At 32.4% G+C, this 17,174-nt stretch overlaps 3 protein-coding genes across 3 annotated transcripts in view; 2 read left to right on the top strand and 1 right to left on the bottom strand.

Moving 5' to 3' along the window:
- LOAG_18015 (CPSF A subunit region family protein) overlaps positions 1-6,358 on the top strand; it is a gene marked incomplete at both ends in the record, with an annotated part of 9,113 nt that extends 2,755 nt beyond the window's left edge. The window contains 14 exons of the mRNA XM_020450685.1: positions 612-708; positions 1,337-1,539; positions 1,716-1,868; positions 2,251-2,333; positions 2,856-2,934; positions 3,235-3,354; positions 3,448-3,624; positions 3,768-3,978; positions 4,203-4,318; positions 4,467-4,676; positions 4,936-5,057; positions 5,540-5,678; positions 5,770-5,958; positions 6,233-6,358. Coding sequence (XP_020305605.1) covers positions 612-708; positions 1,337-1,539; positions 1,716-1,868; positions 2,251-2,333; positions 2,856-2,934; positions 3,235-3,354; positions 3,448-3,624; positions 3,768-3,978; positions 4,203-4,318; positions 4,467-4,676; positions 4,936-5,057; positions 5,540-5,678; positions 5,770-5,958; positions 6,233-6,358 — 2,025 coding nt within the window. The remainder of the gene's footprint in view (positions 1-611; positions 709-1,336; positions 1,540-1,715; positions 1,869-2,250; positions 2,334-2,855; positions 2,935-3,234; positions 3,355-3,447; positions 3,625-3,767; positions 3,979-4,202; positions 4,319-4,466; positions 4,677-4,935; positions 5,058-5,539; positions 5,679-5,769; positions 5,959-6,232) is intronic.
- A 5-nt stretch (positions 6,359-6,363) lies between these two features.
- On the top strand, positions 6,364-9,328 carry LOAG_18016 (hypothetical protein; the record flags this gene model as incomplete). The annotated part of the gene is made up of 8 exons (XM_020450686.1): positions 6,364-6,456; positions 6,707-6,913; positions 7,189-7,317; positions 7,758-7,901; positions 7,985-8,225; positions 8,524-8,636; positions 8,824-8,940; positions 9,176-9,328. The coding sequence occupies 8 exons, from the start codon at positions 6,364-6,366 to the stop codon at positions 9,326-9,328; spliced, it is 1,197 nt and encodes a 398-aa protein (XP_020305606.1).
- Positions 9,329-11,641: 2,313 nt separating this feature from the next.
- On the bottom strand, positions 11,642-13,115 carry LOAG_02220 (hypothetical protein; the record flags this gene model as incomplete). Its single annotated transcript, XM_003137758.1, has 3 exons — positions 11,642-11,844; positions 11,895-11,934; positions 13,017-13,115. The coding sequence occupies 3 exons, from the start codon at positions 13,113-13,115 to the stop codon at positions 11,642-11,644; spliced, it is 342 nt and encodes a 113-aa protein (XP_003137806.1).
- Between the last annotated feature and the right edge of the window lie 4,059 nt (positions 13,116-17,174).

Below are 17,174 nucleotides of genomic sequence, written 5' to 3' on the forward strand. Positions count from 1 at the left end.
CAGTCGGTGGAATTTTGCTAGTTGCTACAAATGAACTCATCTATTTAAATCAATCCGTCCCTCCATGTGGTTAGTTATCTTTTTCACTTCGGTTATATTCAGATCTAATTGCTGATGGGTTTATTAAAAATAGCAATATTCGTTATTGGGTTTTTGAACCAATGATGGCCTTGCACTTTGCGCGTCTATCTGAAAGCATTTTCTCAGTTTAAAATTCTAGCCTTAAATATTCTTTATTTGACCCGGAATTGATGCTAAATCTGAAGAGAAATGAAAAATTGTTTTACTCCGTTGAGCTGTCTTGGCTCTTTTAGTTCTCTTGGTGCATCCACATTTTATAGGCATATCACTTAACAGCTGCATGGATGGTTTCACTAAATTTCCACTAAGGGATTTCAAGCATATGGTTCTAACACTAGACGGCTGTGTTGTGACCGTTATCTCTACAAATAAGGTTTTGCATCTCAAATTTCTCAAACTTTTCTAGAAAAACTTCCATCCACTGATTCTTCCATTTTTGTATGTGAACAAGGATTCCTGATCATTGAATTATGGAGATCAACTATTTCAAATGTTAGCAGGATTTCGCAAATGTTTTTCATTACTTTTAGATTTTACTATGTGATCGCAATGGACGATTGTTTACACTGGTTTTAGTTACGGACGCTACGAATTCGGTCAAGTCACTGGAGTTGAAGTTCCAGTTTAGTAAGTTAAGAAGTGCTTTTCACTCTTTTTCTTATTTTTCTTGAATCTGCGAAGTCCCCTTCCTTTTGCTTTATAAAAAAGGTAAGGGGATTGTTTTCATAGCTGGAGTAATTTGCACTGATTTCACTTTTTAAGTGATATTACCTTCCTAATTTTAGTAATATGGAATTTTTATTGTTTTGGAAAATATATTATACTGGAATGCCAAAAATATATAACATCTAGAGTGAAAATGTATTTACTCAATAAAAAAAGGAAATGAAAACATTTACTCAATAAAATGAACTTAAGCGTAACCGATGAGCTATTTATGATCTAGGAGTGCAATTATGATATGAAAATAATAGACATGCTGTTATTGTCTGAAATTAGAGTTGAGTAAATGAGGTAATCTGAATGTTACAATTTTCCGACGACATCGCGAATAAATTATTCATTTTTCCTGAGATTTTCTGTAAATTTCGAAACTTATCAAAAATTCTAAACAGGAGTTATCCATTTCACTTCTCCCATTTCATCTTAATTTAAAAACTTTCCAGGAAATTGTTTCCTTATATTGGAAGCACTATCATTTCATATTGTAGTGATGACAATCTAATGTTTTTATTGGGGCGTAAATTTGCTTCAGAGACGGTAATCCCGTGCACGATGACTTCCTGTGCACCCGGCTATCTCTTCATTGGCTCTCGTCTTTGTGACTCCGTGTTTCTACATTGTATTTTTGAACAATCTACGTTAGATGAATCTGCTCCGAAGAAAATAAAGTTGAACACTGAACTTAATGCGAATGAAGATGAAGATTTCGAGCTTTATGGAGAAGTGCTTCCGAAGGTTATTGTTGTTAGCACTATCGATTACTACTATTATCGATTCGATAGTGGGGAGAAACGCACTAAAAATTCCTTGCAGAAGTCTTCCTATATGGACTTATAGGATATGTTGATAGTATGTGTTCGCTCATATATCCCAATTACTGATGCTATTATTTATGCCTTTTGGTTTTTTAGGTTGCAAAGCCGGATTCAGCAGAAGAACTATTGAATATTCGTGTGCTTGATAAATTGCTTAATGTCGGTCCTTGCAAGAAAATAACTGGTGGTTGTCCGAGTATCAGTGCCTACTTTCAGGAAGTAACTCGAAAAGATCCACTTTTTGATTTGGTGTGTTTTTTTAAAGGTTCTCGAAGCCGTTTAACAATGCAGTAAATTACTCTGAGAAAAAAAAATTACTCTAAAGAATAATTTTATGTGCGTGTTTAAAATGCATCTCCACTACAAATAAGATTAGCGTATTCGTTTCGTTGATATGGCAAATTTAAGTTGAATTTCAGAGAGTATCTCAAAGCTTTTTTTCTTTTAGAAGATCGCGCACCACTATATTTAACAGACAGTCAGATTTCTGTTAGGGGTACGATGCATTGAATAACCGGATAGTCTTAACGAGCTTATTGTCTGAATGCTGTCGAACAATTTTTGAAAATTAGTGAGTAATTGGATTTTGAACTAACACTATCAGAATTAATCCGACATTGTAATATCTTAGGTGTGTGCCTGTGGGCATGGGAAATTTGGAAGCATTTGCATATTTCAAAGAAGCGTTCGTCCCGAAATCGTTACAAGTAGCAGGTTAGCTCATCTTTCTGTACTAGTTTTTGTCAAGAGGTCCTTCAACTGGATATTAAGCATGTAACGATCAGTAAGATTAAGTGTGAAAAATTAACGATGCTTATTCAGTAAGACTTGTAACGGTGTCGTTGAGAGGTAATAATTTTTGGAAAATAACAGGTGCTGCATTTTTATGTGGTGATTTCCGAATGTCTCCGCAGTTGATACAATCACTAAAGTTGTATTAGAGTTCATGCTTCTGTTTATAGGGTATTTTCAGAATAAGAGGGCCAATGATTGATGTTGAGAAATTTGAATTATTTAAAGATATAATGAAATAAGAGCAGGATTTTGTCTCAGACAAAAATTCTGAGGCTTCAGTACGTTGAGTATGGTACTTTTGTTGATCGTGTGCCGCTTGCGATTTTACTATCAGTACATTGTCGAACTTTGGTTACTGATACATCACTTTCGTATAAGAAAACACCGTTTTTTGTTTTGAGTTTGAAGTTAGTGTTGTGTTTCTGAAGTTTTTTCTTTCAGTATTGAGGGAGTTGTGCAGTACTGGGCTGTTGGGCGCCGTGAGGATGATACTCACATGTACTTTATCGCTTCAAAAGAGGTCCGATTTTGTTGTAACGGTTTTTAACTATACATTCAGCTCTGCAAATAAGCATATATCATTTCAGTGATTTGAGGGTTGGAATGATGCATCTCTTACATTAGACAATGTATAATCCTATGAGTAATGTCGTTGTATTGTTAGTAGATACATTATATCAAATGATTGAAAGATCGTTGTAATTCAAGTCTTATGAACTAAATTCATTTTGTTAATCTTTTTACCTTTTGAGGTATGTTCCTTTATTATTTTGCATTATCAAGGGATCTAAATCTGTAATTTATATGTGAAATTTGTTAGTTGGGAACATTGGCATTGGAAACAGATAATGATTTGGTTGAATTAGAAGCACCGATATTTGCGACCTCAGAGCCAACCATTGCTGCTGGTGAATTAGCCGATGGTGGTCTTGCTGTTCAGGTACTCTTTTCATGTTTTTTTTAAAAAAAAAAGAAACAGGATATAATATACTCTTGTTCTCTTGATCATGAAGTTCTTGTTTGCTTTTTTCAGGTGACCACCTCAAGTTTAGTAATGGTTGCAGAAGGGCAGCAAATTCAGCATATACCGCTTCAGTTGACGTTTCCAGTGCGAAGTGCTTCCATTGTGGATCCATACATTGCAATATGTACGCAAAATGGGAGATTATTAATGTATGAATTAACCAGTCATCCGCACGTGCATCTAAAAGTAATGGCATCATTCTTAAAATTTACAGCAATTTCTTTCAAATCGATTTCCAGAAGTATCCATGGCTAGCCTATGTTAGGTTAGTTATGTAGTTGGAGCTTTAAATTTTGATGAAGAGATAGGTCGAGAATTTCGCTTTACAGGAAATCGATATTTCGAAAAGACTGCGTCATGAAACGTCGCCAATAACATCCTTATCAATTTATCGTGATATGAGCAGCATTATTCGATTTTGTTCTGCAGCAAACATCTCTCAACAGCAGCAAACAACTGGCGCTAATGTGCAGATTCCAGAGCATGAAGATTTTGAGGATGTGGATGATTTGCTGTTGTACGGGGATTCCAAGAAATCTAGTATGTGGTTGTCTTCTTCAGTATATGTTTCTGATTTAAACTTTTTTCTAACACAATTTCATTCAAATTTGAAAAAAAATTATGGGGTTTGGATGGAATATTATTCACTTAATTCATGGCAGCAGGTTCGGGAAACTGAAGTCCATATAAAATCTTTTCAGCCATAGGATTATAAATTGGGATTTCTCTTATTTAAAAATTATTAATGGTAATATTTGTTCCAGAAAAAGAAACGGTATCCAAACGGAGAATCGTTGGAATGAAGTTAACGGAGCAAAACACTTATTTTGATACCGATGTTATTGATCCAAATACGATTGTGCCATCACATTGGATTGCAGTAAGTATTTGATAGTGTACAGGATGTGAAAAAATGCTCGATATGATGACTTTATATATTTGTTATAAACAACTGGTTTTTTTTTCCTTTTTTTTTTTAAATTTGATAGCGTTTGTGGAATGTTCATGCAATGTTTTGTTATTTTCAGATTGCGCGTGAAAATGGAAACATGTACATATATTCTATACCGGAACTGCACTTAGTTTATATGGTTAAGAAAATTAGTCATTTGCCAGACATTGCTACAGATCAACCTTATGTTGATGATGAGCCAGCTACGGCAGAAAGTATCGATACAATGTCCGCAACAATGACTGATACATTTGCTGCAAAACCGGAAGAAGTGATTATGGAATTGGTAAGCATTTTCGGACTTGCTCTCAGATTTCTTCCGAGAGTATTACCTTTTTGTTGACAGATGGCCATTTGGTGTTTTTTCTTTTAGCAGGAGATCTAGTCACTTCAAATATAAGTTTTGAAAAAAGAAATGGATTTGAGAAAAAAATTAGGTGTTGCCTCTATGTTTTATAACATTTGGCATGTCGTCGAGGTTGATTTTCAGAAAAAATTTGAAATTAATACAGCTTATATGGAGTAAAAATAACCGAAATTTGTAGCTTATGGTTGGAATGGGAATGAATCAGGGACGTCCAATGCTTTTTTTGCTTATTGATGATACGGTTTCCGTATACGAAATGTTTACTTACAATAACGGTATTCAAGGACATCTTGCCGTACGGTATACGTTTGCTTTTATTTTGCTTTTTTTTAGTATCACTTGCTTCTCTCGATTCTTCAATTTAAAAGTATCGATCTCAAGCTTTACTCACTCAAATCGTAATATTAAGGAAGAAAACAGTTAAAACTTTCGTTTTCGAAAAAATGCATCTAATATTGGAAATAATAGTTTTTTTGGACGTTCTAAACTAAGGTAGTTCATTAACGTATAAGATTTAAACTTAATTAAAAGCTGTAAAACAGATTTGCCTTCTACTTTCCAAACTACAGTGAGCGGACTGTCTCTTTTTCAAAATACCAGCGGTATTTTTAATCTTTTTTGATTTAGTCCAACACTAGTGCTTTTGTGAAGCAAGTTTTGATAGTACGCTAATGGATTGGATAAATATATTTTATAACGCAAACCGAAGACAAATAAATTTGAAGGTAGAAATATATTTTTCAGTTTTCTCTTGAAAGATTTAATTCTTATAATTGTTGCAGATTCAAGCGACTTCCATACACAGTTGTAACCAGGTCATGCCGTTTCCAAGGTTTGGATGGCCGAGCAGCGGTTGAGTCAGTTCGAGATGCTGTTAGACACAAAACTGTTTTGCATTTCTTTGAGCGAATTGGCAATGTGGTAAGCTTTTAGCATGTTTCAATTTCTTTTACAAAAGAAACGGAATCTGCTTAATTCAGTTCAAAATGTCCGCTCCACATTCATTTTTCAGTTAAATGGTGTCTTTATTTGTTCGTCGTATCCGTGTATTTTCTTCCTTGAAACTGGTGTACCGCGTCTTCATCCGGTCAATCTTGACGGGCCTATATTATCGTTTACTACTTTCAACAACGCTGCTTGTCCAAATGGATTCATTTATTTGACAGAACGAGAGCGACTTATGCGTGTAGCAAAGTTACCGGTACATTTTCATGGTTTTTTTTTGTCAAGAATTTTAATTTTAGTTAGTTCAAGCGTAAATGAAGGAATGTAATCTGAACGAAAAATGCTATCTGAGCTATCTGTAGTTGGACAAATACAAATTTTTTTATCTCTATCAATCTCATATTCTCTCCTTTGTCTTTTTTTTTCCTTTTCCCTCTTCAGTACCCTTTTACATCTAGCACAATTTAGGAGACTGAAAATTTAGACCAATCAGACTTAGTATTTCGCAAGAAAAAATTACTGCATTCTAGAACGATATGATACTTGACACATCATATCCAGTTAAAAGGATAGATGTTGGAGCCAGTGTTCATAGTGTTACATATTTGCTGCATTCAAATACGTACGCTGTGCTGACAAGTGAGAAAAAAAGGTAACGAAGATGTGTGTGCTTATAAATGATGATAAAACATTCGAGGAACACGAGAAGCCGGATACATTTGTATATCCGGAGATGGATCAGTATAAGTTACAAGTATGCCATTTAACTTTCCTTGCTTGCTGGATATGAAATAACACTGTGGATATGAAATAACACGGCAAAACAGGACATTAATATTGTTCTTTGTGAGATTTCAAAATGTTCATGACCCTAATGTTTTTGAGGTGAATATTACAAGTTAAGCGGAGTAATCCTTCTTGTTTTAATATCTCTTCCTCTTTCTTCTTCTAGCTTTTTTTCTTCACAAGGATTACTTTCCTTCAACGGTATTATTTTGGTTTAGCTCTATTCGCCAGAGGATTGGAAGCCAGTACAAAATGTGGAGGTACTTTTTGAAGAATTCGAAGTAGTCACATGTTGTGAAGAAGTTGTTTTGCGATCTGAAGGTACTGTGTCCGGCGTACAAAACTATCTGGCTGTTGGGACTGCTTGTAATTATGGTGAAGAAGTTTTGGTACGAGGTCGGATCATCATTTCGGAAATTATAGAAGTAAGAATTTTATTCAAGAAACTGCATTGGTTGTAAGATTTTCAAGATCATTGGCTCTTGAAGTGCAGCATGATTGCAAATGATATTGTGATTGTACGTTACTTTGTGCATCAATTTCTTGAAAAAAAAAATTCATGTCCCCTTCCATCGAATAGATTTCCTTCTAATCCAATTTTTGTTTTTATTTGGTATTAGTAAACAGTGATATTTATTTGTTAAGTGGATTAGAAATAAGCATGGGAACTTCGATTTCATCTTTCTCCGTTTTATTTCAGGTAGTACCAGAACCAGGACAACCAACAAGTAAACATCGAATAAAAACGTTGTATGATAAGGAACAGAAAGGACCAGTTACCAGCTTATGCTCATGTAATGGTTATCTGTTAACTGGTATGGGTCAAAAGGTATTTTATTGCTTCTTAATGGCCAAGTACATCAAATCCGCTAAATTTTATTTTGGGGAAGGTTGTGATCCCAATTTTAATGAGGAATAATATAAGTTTGAGACGTAGATTTCATTTTATTTTTTAACCAATTATGGTTTATATTTCACAGTGCTGATAATTTTTTGCTTTTGCATTCAAAATGAAGTTTTTCTGCAAATTAAACTAATCAATTTAGTAGGAAGATAATTATTTGTCCTAAAGCTACTACTCTATCTTTTAGTCTTATTTGAGTGATAAAAAGTTCGAGATTTGATCAAAATCAACTATTTGTTTTTTTTTTCAAATACAGTTTCAGGGAATTATGTGATCACTATTTTGAAAAAGTTCAAAGAGAAGTATTGTGAAACTTAAAAATGTTTCCCACTGCAATGTAACTTCCCTTATTACCTTCGTTTCAGGTGTTCATTTGGTTATTCAAAGATAACAATCTGCAAGGAATATCTTTCCTGGACATGCATTTTTATGTTCACCAGCTAATTGGTGTGAGGAATCTTGCCCTTGCGTGCGATATGTATCGTTCGGTAGCTCTATTGCGGTATCAGGTGATCATCTTGTTTATTATTTCTCGGTAGACAATCTTTCAAATGTAATGGAAAAAAGTAATTTCAACTGATTTTATTCTCAGGAAGAATATAAAGCACTCTCATTGGCTAGCCGTGATATGCGCTCTGATGTTCAACCACCAATGGCCGCTCAGTTTATCATCGATAACAAACAAATGGGATTTGTAATGTCTGATGAAGCGGCCAATATAGCCATTTTTAATTATTTGCCCGAAACACTTGAATCACTGGGAGGCGAAAAATTAACGTTACGAGCTGAGATTAATATTGGAACAGTTGTGAACTCATTTATTCGAGTCAAAGGTAATCGTCAAAATGATAAATATGAGCCGGTGCCTTTTTAAAAATTTTTGAAACTTCATATCATTTTAAATAATATGTGGTATGTATGCTCTTTAAGGTTATACTGTTTGTGTAATTTTTCATGAACAGAAATGCAAAACCGTTTTTTATGGTTCAAATTTTATTAAAACTTTAAATTCTCAATGAATGCATATATGTCACTCTAAATATGCCCTTTTCACCTCCACGTCACAATGTTTTTTTAATGCGGGAGAATAGGGACGTGCTCATGATCTGAAAAAGCAGTAATGTTTTTTAGGTCACATTTCAAGTGGCTTTGTTGAAAATGAATTATTTTCATTGGAACGACAGAGTGTTTTATTTGCTTCATTAGATGGAAGTTTCGGATTTTTACGGCCTCTTACTGAAAAAGTTTGTTTTTCTTTCAGTTTTTTTGGAATGACAAAAAATTGGATGAATAAAATTTACATTAAGAATATAATGTACGATTTGATATGAAAAAATACATTTCGGTTTTTCGTGACAAAGCATTTGGAAAAGTTTGGATGCCCTAAATGGTTTACTATCCATAACAAATCGTGATTTTATATTTTGTCAGGTTTTTCGACGATTACATATGTTGCAACAGTTAATGTCATCAATGGTACCACAACCTGCGGGTTTAAACGCCAAGGGTGCACGGGCTGCTCGACCACCAAGGCCCAATCATTATCTTGTTAGTTTTTTGTTGTAGTTTTATTTATACCTAATCTGAAAAAAAGAAATATGACCTTTTTGTCGAAGTTTTTTGTCTTATAAAAATGTAATAAGTGAAGAAGAGGGACTATTCATTCAGTTAGTTATTAAACTTCAAGGATTTTTTTATACTTATATATTGATGTGAAGACTCAGCAAATGAAATATCAAGAGAAAATGGAAGTGATATAAAGAACTTAAGGAAATTTTTTCAGAATACTCGGAATTTGGTGGATGGTGATATGGTGATGCAGTATTTACATCTTTCTTTACCGGAAAAAAACGATTTAGCGCGGAAATTAGGGACTAGTCGTTATCATATTATCGATGATCTCATTGAGATTTGCAGGGTTACTGCGCACTACTAATTGATTGTTAATTTGTTGTAAGCAGTGATGTGCGATGCATTTGGTTCATCTAAAAAGATTTTGGATGGAGTCTTTATGTTTATTTTCAATTAATTGTTAAATATGGTATACGTTATGACATTTGTTCTGGAATATGATATTAGGAATAGCATGACATTTTCTGAATGTCTAAAAATCTTCATGATTCGTATAAAATTTTACTTTATAATCTCTTTATTGCTTGACATTTCAACACAATAATAATGCGTCAAGCGTGAATATCGTACTGACTTTACTAGCATCACGATATTAATAAATATTCCTGTCTGCATAAAAGTTTGTCCATTGAGAACTTATACCTATACCTTGCTTCTTGAAAAGTTTTGATTTATTCCTCGTCTTGTAATAAAGAATTAGTTCTTAATATTGAGTGTATACTACTTTTGACAGTGTAATACTGATAGTAGAGGGAAGAAATGCCTTATCAACAGATCGAAAACACTCCTTCATAATGATGGTTGGAATGTGTGGTGTAAATCAAATATCATCATTTGCTTGCCTTTTGAAAAGTGAAAATGTATGTGTTATTGATACAACAAAAAGAAAAAAACACTTGAACGCGGTTGTGTCATTTCTAAAATGCTTTGCTGGACTAATATTTCATTTTTTTGTTTTTTGAGAAAGTGATGTGGAATTAACTGTCACGTTTGCTGGGAAAACATGTTTTGAAATGCATTCGAGGTTGAGAAGTTCCTGTTTTGCTTTCGATTTTGTTCTCCAGTTCTTGCTGCTGTTCTGTTTGTCTGATAGTTAGGATGAGGAGTTTAGTTCGGAACTCGAAAATTAATTGCAATTATAGTTTGCATTTGGACAACAGTAGAAACCGTAAAGCTTCCATAATCGTAAGATGATATCTACTCACTAAAATGATAAAGTTATCGAAGTTAAAAAATTCATACCCTTATCAATTAACAGTCGTAGGGATAAATTTATGCAAATGTTATGAATAAGTGAATTTTATCTTTATTAAATTTTTCTTGTTGGTAATCAATTGAAGTGATATTTGGGGTCATTTGTTACAGTTATTCCAATGGTCTCCATATAGTTGAGATATATGATTTCCTTGAAGATAACAATTTGGATTAATTTTTGATATGTTGAATAGGGTTGATATTTACTTCTGAATACGAAGTTTTGCATATGATAGGCTAATTGGTTAACAAATGTATTGTTCATATGAATGTTATTGATCAATGTAAGGTTTATAATAATGGAAATTATACATGGAGACCACGGGATAACACAATCGGTGATTTCATCTGTCAACATCTAATTATTGGTATATTATTCATAATTTCGTTCATTTGTTATAAATTCCCCATTGTTATTCCCGAATTTGTAGTAATGGAAAAGAATGTTTTGAGTATCAATCCCATAAAGAGAATATTAAATCAAAGGGTTATTGCTCGTTACAATTGATATTTTTATCATTTATCCTTTGGTCTTACTTGCTAAATCCTAATTCTATAGTTGCGAAATGTTCATCCATTCTTATTGCTTTAATTAGAGGTATCATTGTGACAGCCGTAAAGGTTATCCGATTGATTCTTGATTTCACTGTGATTAAGTGTTGCTGAATGCTTAACATAGTGATCTTTGTCCTATCTTGGGTGAAATCAGCAACCTGTCTGTCCTATCATGTCTGAGTTACATGCCAACATTCACTGTCTTCCTGAAATTCTTGGACATTTTTCCTGTTGTCTTTAAAAATTCTGCCCAAGAATATGGGAAATGTATTCAATGCTTGCCACTCGCAAGGTTATGTAATTAGCGAGGATGAAGTAACTCCTGGGGTCAAAGGTTACAACTGCTTCCCTAAATATTTTTATATCTAAAAAATGTGGAGGGACACATTAATATATCAGTGAATCATTATATATTATGATAATTTGCTAATATAATCTCCTCACTGTTCAATAATTATTGAATAACAATGACTGTGAAAATATTTATAGATATGAATATTTCATTTATTTGCTGATCATATTTGATGTATTCCCTTTCCTTCTCTCTTTCTCCCTCTCTTACTCTCTCTCCTTCTATCCCTTCCTTACTTTGCTCATCCCTTCCAATATTTTGAAAATACCTTGTTGGAAATTTTTCAATTTAAGCACTACCCATTCTATTGATGGATAGAATATTCGACGAGGAAAAGACTAATTTCATTCTATTTGGACATCAATACGATAGAACAAAACGTCTTAGGATAACTTTAAATCAAATGAAAATTTTATTTTCGCTATCTCACCTTAAACTGTCAAGCTATGTTTTTTTCTATTGGTTCAAAATAGCTGACAAAAAACTGACTTGCCTAGTGACCTGTGACCTATCATCACGAATTTTCAACGTAGGAATTGTAGGAATTTTCAACGTATTTGTCCTGTTAAAAACTCTTTGAGATTCCATTACAGTATCACGCAGGTGTGGATCGTTACGAACGAGTAAGGGATTTTTTTGACGATGACGTTGGATAAGTACTACAATTGCGTACTACAATTGATAAGTACTACAATTGCAATATCCTAACCTCCAACTTTTGTCACATCGTATGCAACTGTCTTCTTTAACTGAACATTAAGGCTTAAACTTTTAAAGTATGTATTGTCTTGGAAGTTTTTTGGGGATTGCCCATACCAATCGTCAAAAAATTTTAGTGACAATAATTATTTGATGTCGTGGAAGCTTCTTGACGATTGACACAGATAAATAGTTGTGATAAAGATTTACTGATTAAGAGACTTATTCTTCGTTTATGTCATAAGACAATTATCAGAGAATATCAATCATGGATAGATTGTTCGTTTTCGTTGTAGCCCGTGGGAAAATTCGATGGGAATTTGATTGTGATTATAGTTTAACAGGGATTTGATGGGGTATAGATGGATAGTAGTGAGTTGAATTGAACCGAAGCGCATTGTTAATGGGGTCATCTCTGTGAGTCCTCTCTTTATTTAGTGAGAGTTTGTTAACAACGTTTTAACAGTTGAATATAAGCTTGGTTATCAGACTAGAAGATCTTCATAACAAGAACAATGAATAATTTTAAAAAAGGAAGTGACAGTTGGAGTACAAGAGATGCAACAGTTGTTAATAGATTGAACAAATAAATAATTGGTATATTGGTGCTAAACAAAGGATAGAAGGGAGTCGGTGACAAATTTTTAATATAAGCTTGGTTACTAAATCAGGAGCTTGGTTATTAGATCTTCGCGACATTCCAATATTTGATGGTTCCGGAAGCTTGGTTATTCCGGAATATTGATTATTTCGACATATTTATGTTATAAAAATGTTTCGCTTATTCTAAAAATATATTCCGAATTCATCATTATACCTAGAAAAATAGCTCATAAAAGGATCCATCAGAAGTGAAACTATGTCGCTTAAGGCTCAGTCGGGTAATCGTGATAATGATGAACGTGACATGACGATATCGATCATTTCTTGCTGATTAAAATAGGTTAGCATTATTTTAAAGTTCATTAATTAAATTGCAGCCAGTTTAAAAGTAAGTATAAATGTAGGTTCATTATTAATTCCGTTTTTTCTTTTGTTCATTAAATTAGATTGGTTTTAACAAAGGAACTTTTTTTGCTTAAAGAAGCATTGCTAAGTGAGTGCTGTTCACAATTCCACGGCGCTTTCTTACTTCTTCTCTCTGGACATTTGTGAAGTTTTCAAATATCGCATAGAATAAAACTTTTACGGAATCAAATTTGAGAAACAACTTCTTTGGATTGTCAGTCATGTTGTTTTATACCTTTTTTTTTTCTCGACTAACAAAATATTTTGACAAATAACTAATGTCGATATCGTTTCATATCCTTTCTTGAAAAAGTAATGTAAGTTAAGGACTTGAATTGCGAATTGTCGAAGTTAATGGCACTTTTTTTTAAGAGTTACCTACCTTCTCATGTGATACTTTATATTTCATGCTGTTTACTTCCTAGTAAATTTAGTTAAAATTTCAAAAGGAAAAAGATTGATTAATGATGAAGATTCTTGTCTTCAAATAATTATCCCAGGTTACAATTAAAAAGCACCTCAAACTTTCGACAAATGATTTCAATGATAGATCTATCTAACTGAACCGCATTTACTACTCTGGATTTCTATTACATGAAAAACAAACCTTCTATTTGTTTCTCTTTTCACTCTTCATCTGTCTCCATGTTTTATCAAATATCTCATCGGTAGAAAAAGTAGTGCTTGCTTAAATAAATTGATTGTCGTGTATATGTAGTACAATTGATTTGGTACTATAGCCTATCATTTCCTATTTACAACATCGGAACTGTTGTCATGGTAATTTTCCTCTTGTCCGATAGTTTTATCATTTTTTTCAGTTTTCTGTGTTTTGAAAAACATTGTTGATGAAATTGAACAGCAAATTATGTAAAGAAATAGACACATTGATTAGAATTTATGAGATGAATCAGTTAATTGTTTGATTCATTTGCAATCATTACTTTAAATTTGTTGAAGTATAAATCCGATTCGTTGATTCCTCAAATATGTAATCGCTTTTTTCAGGAATCCTTAAACTTTATATTCACTCGCGGTGCTTCACGGTGATTATCATTTGTTTTTTTATTTGTGACACTATTCAGAACAATACTATCAACAGTAAAAGTATGATTCTTTTCAATACAAACTTCGGACTTCTTGCGAATTTGGTCAAAGGAGCTGTTAAAAGTAATACATTTCTTTATAATATGTTTTAACTTCATTTTAATCTAATCTCCTATTGGCAGTGGCATGGTATATTTTATTGATATAAATCGAAAAATGAATGATAAATTGATGGAATTAACGAGTTAAGAGAGGCTATATACAGTCATCGCATTCACATGATACTTTGAAGATGACTTGAAGATCTTCTGATAATCAAACGATCTGATAAATGAGGAGAATAGGATGAGATGAAGGTGAGCAAGAAGAAAATATGTGGATTAACTGCAGATCGTTAATAGCATCCTTTAATGAACAAATAAATTATTTCAATACTTTACCAAATGATTTTTCCTATACCGTATATTATATTATATTCAATGAAAGAGTACACATAAAAACTGAGAATTAAAATGACACTGAAAATTAGAAGAAAAATGGGAATGCATTACGATTTATCCAATTAACAGATTTAAAATATTGTAACTGATAATTGGTTGTTAAATTTTAAATTTATCTCAAATGCAGTGTAAATTGCAAGCCTAGCAATAGATGCTTTACGCCTGATTCGCAGTACACGTGAAGTAGACATGGTCACATGTCTAAACAAGCACGACTTTTCGTTTTACAAAAAAAAAAGTACAACACAAGAAAACAGTTGGTTTCACGTCTGAAGAATGTGTTTCTCTTTGATGATATATCAATTAGTATTTTTTTTTTATTTTTTATTCGAACAGTTGGTCTCTTCAAAAACAAAAGAACAAAATTGATGAATTGCAGTAGAATTGACTCTTCCATTGCTCGGAACTTCTTTAATCAGTTACACTTTACTGGCAATCGTTGTCACAAGTTAGCTATAGTTTTTGAACTTAACAGTTGAATGGATTTTTCATCAAACAAAAATAATATTTTGAAATTTCAAATGGCTGTTAGCAATATGACGCTTACCGAACAGTGTCACAAATGTTAATCTTTTCCATTTGAAGGGTAAGTATTGGCAACTATGTTTTTTCTTCTTTTTTGAGGTCATATTTTCAGCATCAACATAATCTTTCTATTTAACCTTATATATTATTCTTTCTTTCTTGGAAATTACATTAGTGTTATTGTTATTGTCATGTGATGTAATTTATTAGTTTAAAGGGATTAAAAAGTTTAAAGGAATACGTAGATAGGTATTGACTATAGTCCAGTTTTCGAAACGACATAATTTTAGAACTTAATTTAAGGAATTATATATATATAACGGGAAAGAAGTGGGCTGATGAGGGATATTGTGAAACGAAATGAAGTTTGTAAATTTCCAGTAGAAATGATACCATTATTGAGTTAAACAGTTTATTGTTGAAATCCAATAATGAATTTATGCAAAAACTTGTTTATATGTTGAAATTTGCTGTGCAGAAATTTGTTTATACATTTCGGATCGTTGAGATTATTAGCATTGACGATGTCGTCCGTTAAAATAAAACATTGAGGATTGATGTGCGATAATTGAAGGAGCGCAATTTTAGTTACATACTTTTGGTTGAAGCTAAAACTATTTGAGCTTCTTTAAAAAAAAAAAAAAAAAGGAAGAAAGAAGAAAAGTTCATTAGTAAGCGATATTTTTCTCTTTTCCATTGTCCATCTTGAATTTTTTCCTTTTCCCCTACTTCTCCATCCCACACTTTTTCTTTGTTTGTTTGTTTTTTATTTTGTTTACTACAAAAAAAAAATTCTTTTGAATGGTTGTTGAATGAGAATCGGAATCAGAATTGAAATCAAACAAAGGAGAAATAGATGAAGACTTGTATGATATGTACACAAATGATATAAAAGAATTGATATTCATTTCATTTTCTGTTAAAGGTATTTGATAGCATAACGTGTTACTCTTTTCAATTAGTACTTCATTTAAATGTTTAATTTTAGCATTCGATCGATGATATATCATTGCTGTTACACGATACTTAGATACTATTTGTTGTTGTTGTTTGTGTAAAAGGAAGGAATGCAATGATAGCAATATCATTGCATTGTACAAGTTTATATTCAAAACAAATGTCCAAATTATAATCTAAAAGATTTGAAAACTTTACTCATCGAAAGGACTGTAAATTAGAAATAATCAAGAAGTCAGATTAGGAAATTTGGATAATGCAAGTTAAATCATAAAAATGGTAGAAGAGCAAGAGGGAGAAAGAGAGATAAGAAAAAGTAAGAAAGTCAAGAAGGAAGAGTAGGTAACAGGAGTTTGTTTATGGAGATGACCGATGATATCAATAAATTCAACATTTTTGTTGGAACTAGAAAGAACAATGGAAATATACAGAGTGATAAATTCCTCGAATTATTACATCATTACGGGGACATCACACATAATTTATGTTATGTTTTATCATTAACGCTTAATGCTTTGAAATAGTATATAAAGACAGAATGGATAAAAGAAAGCTGAGGAATGGAGGTCATCTTGTTGTAGCGAAGGTTAAAATGAATTATACCTCAGCGAAAGAATTCATATTGCTTAGCACTTGAAATGGAACTGGTTGGTTAAATTCTCTCGAAATTATTACTATCATTGTGAGAAATGATTATTCTCTCTCTTTTTCTTACCCATTACTGTTTCTAGTTTGCATCATCATATTATATTTTAAGAAAATTTCTGAAATCTAAATTCCTATTCTAAATCTAGAGATGAATGTGTGGTATTTTCCAGTCAGTTGGAAGAAGTACATGAGTAAAGGAAAAGGATTGATGTATGATATTAATCACTATGATAAACTATTTCTCTTTTATAGCAATCGTAAACATGTCATTTTTTCACATCCTTATATCACTAACCTTTGATTGAACTTAAATTTTGAGTCGAAGGAAATGAAATATTTGTTTTTGGATTAGAATTATTTTTTGTAATGTTTGAAAAATTTTCTCAGCATTCACCGTTAAAATAGCATTTCACCGTTATAACAATTTAACAAAATGTTTTTTTAATGACATTTTGTTAAATTATTTAACTATTGACCGGTCTATCGATGGTATGTCTTAATTTCCTCTTATTAAAAAGCATTAATTTTGCTACGATCAAAAGAGCATCCTGTAAAGTGTAAATAAATTCAAAACATTGAAATTTTTAATCTCAAATCACTTATAT

The sequence above is a fragment of the Loa loa genome (assembly GCF_000183805.2).
Source record: "Loa loa unplaced genomic scaffold supercont3.174, whole genome shotgun sequence".
Lineage (NCBI taxonomy): Eukaryota > Metazoa > Nematoda > Chromadorea > Rhabditida > Onchocercidae > Loa > Loa loa.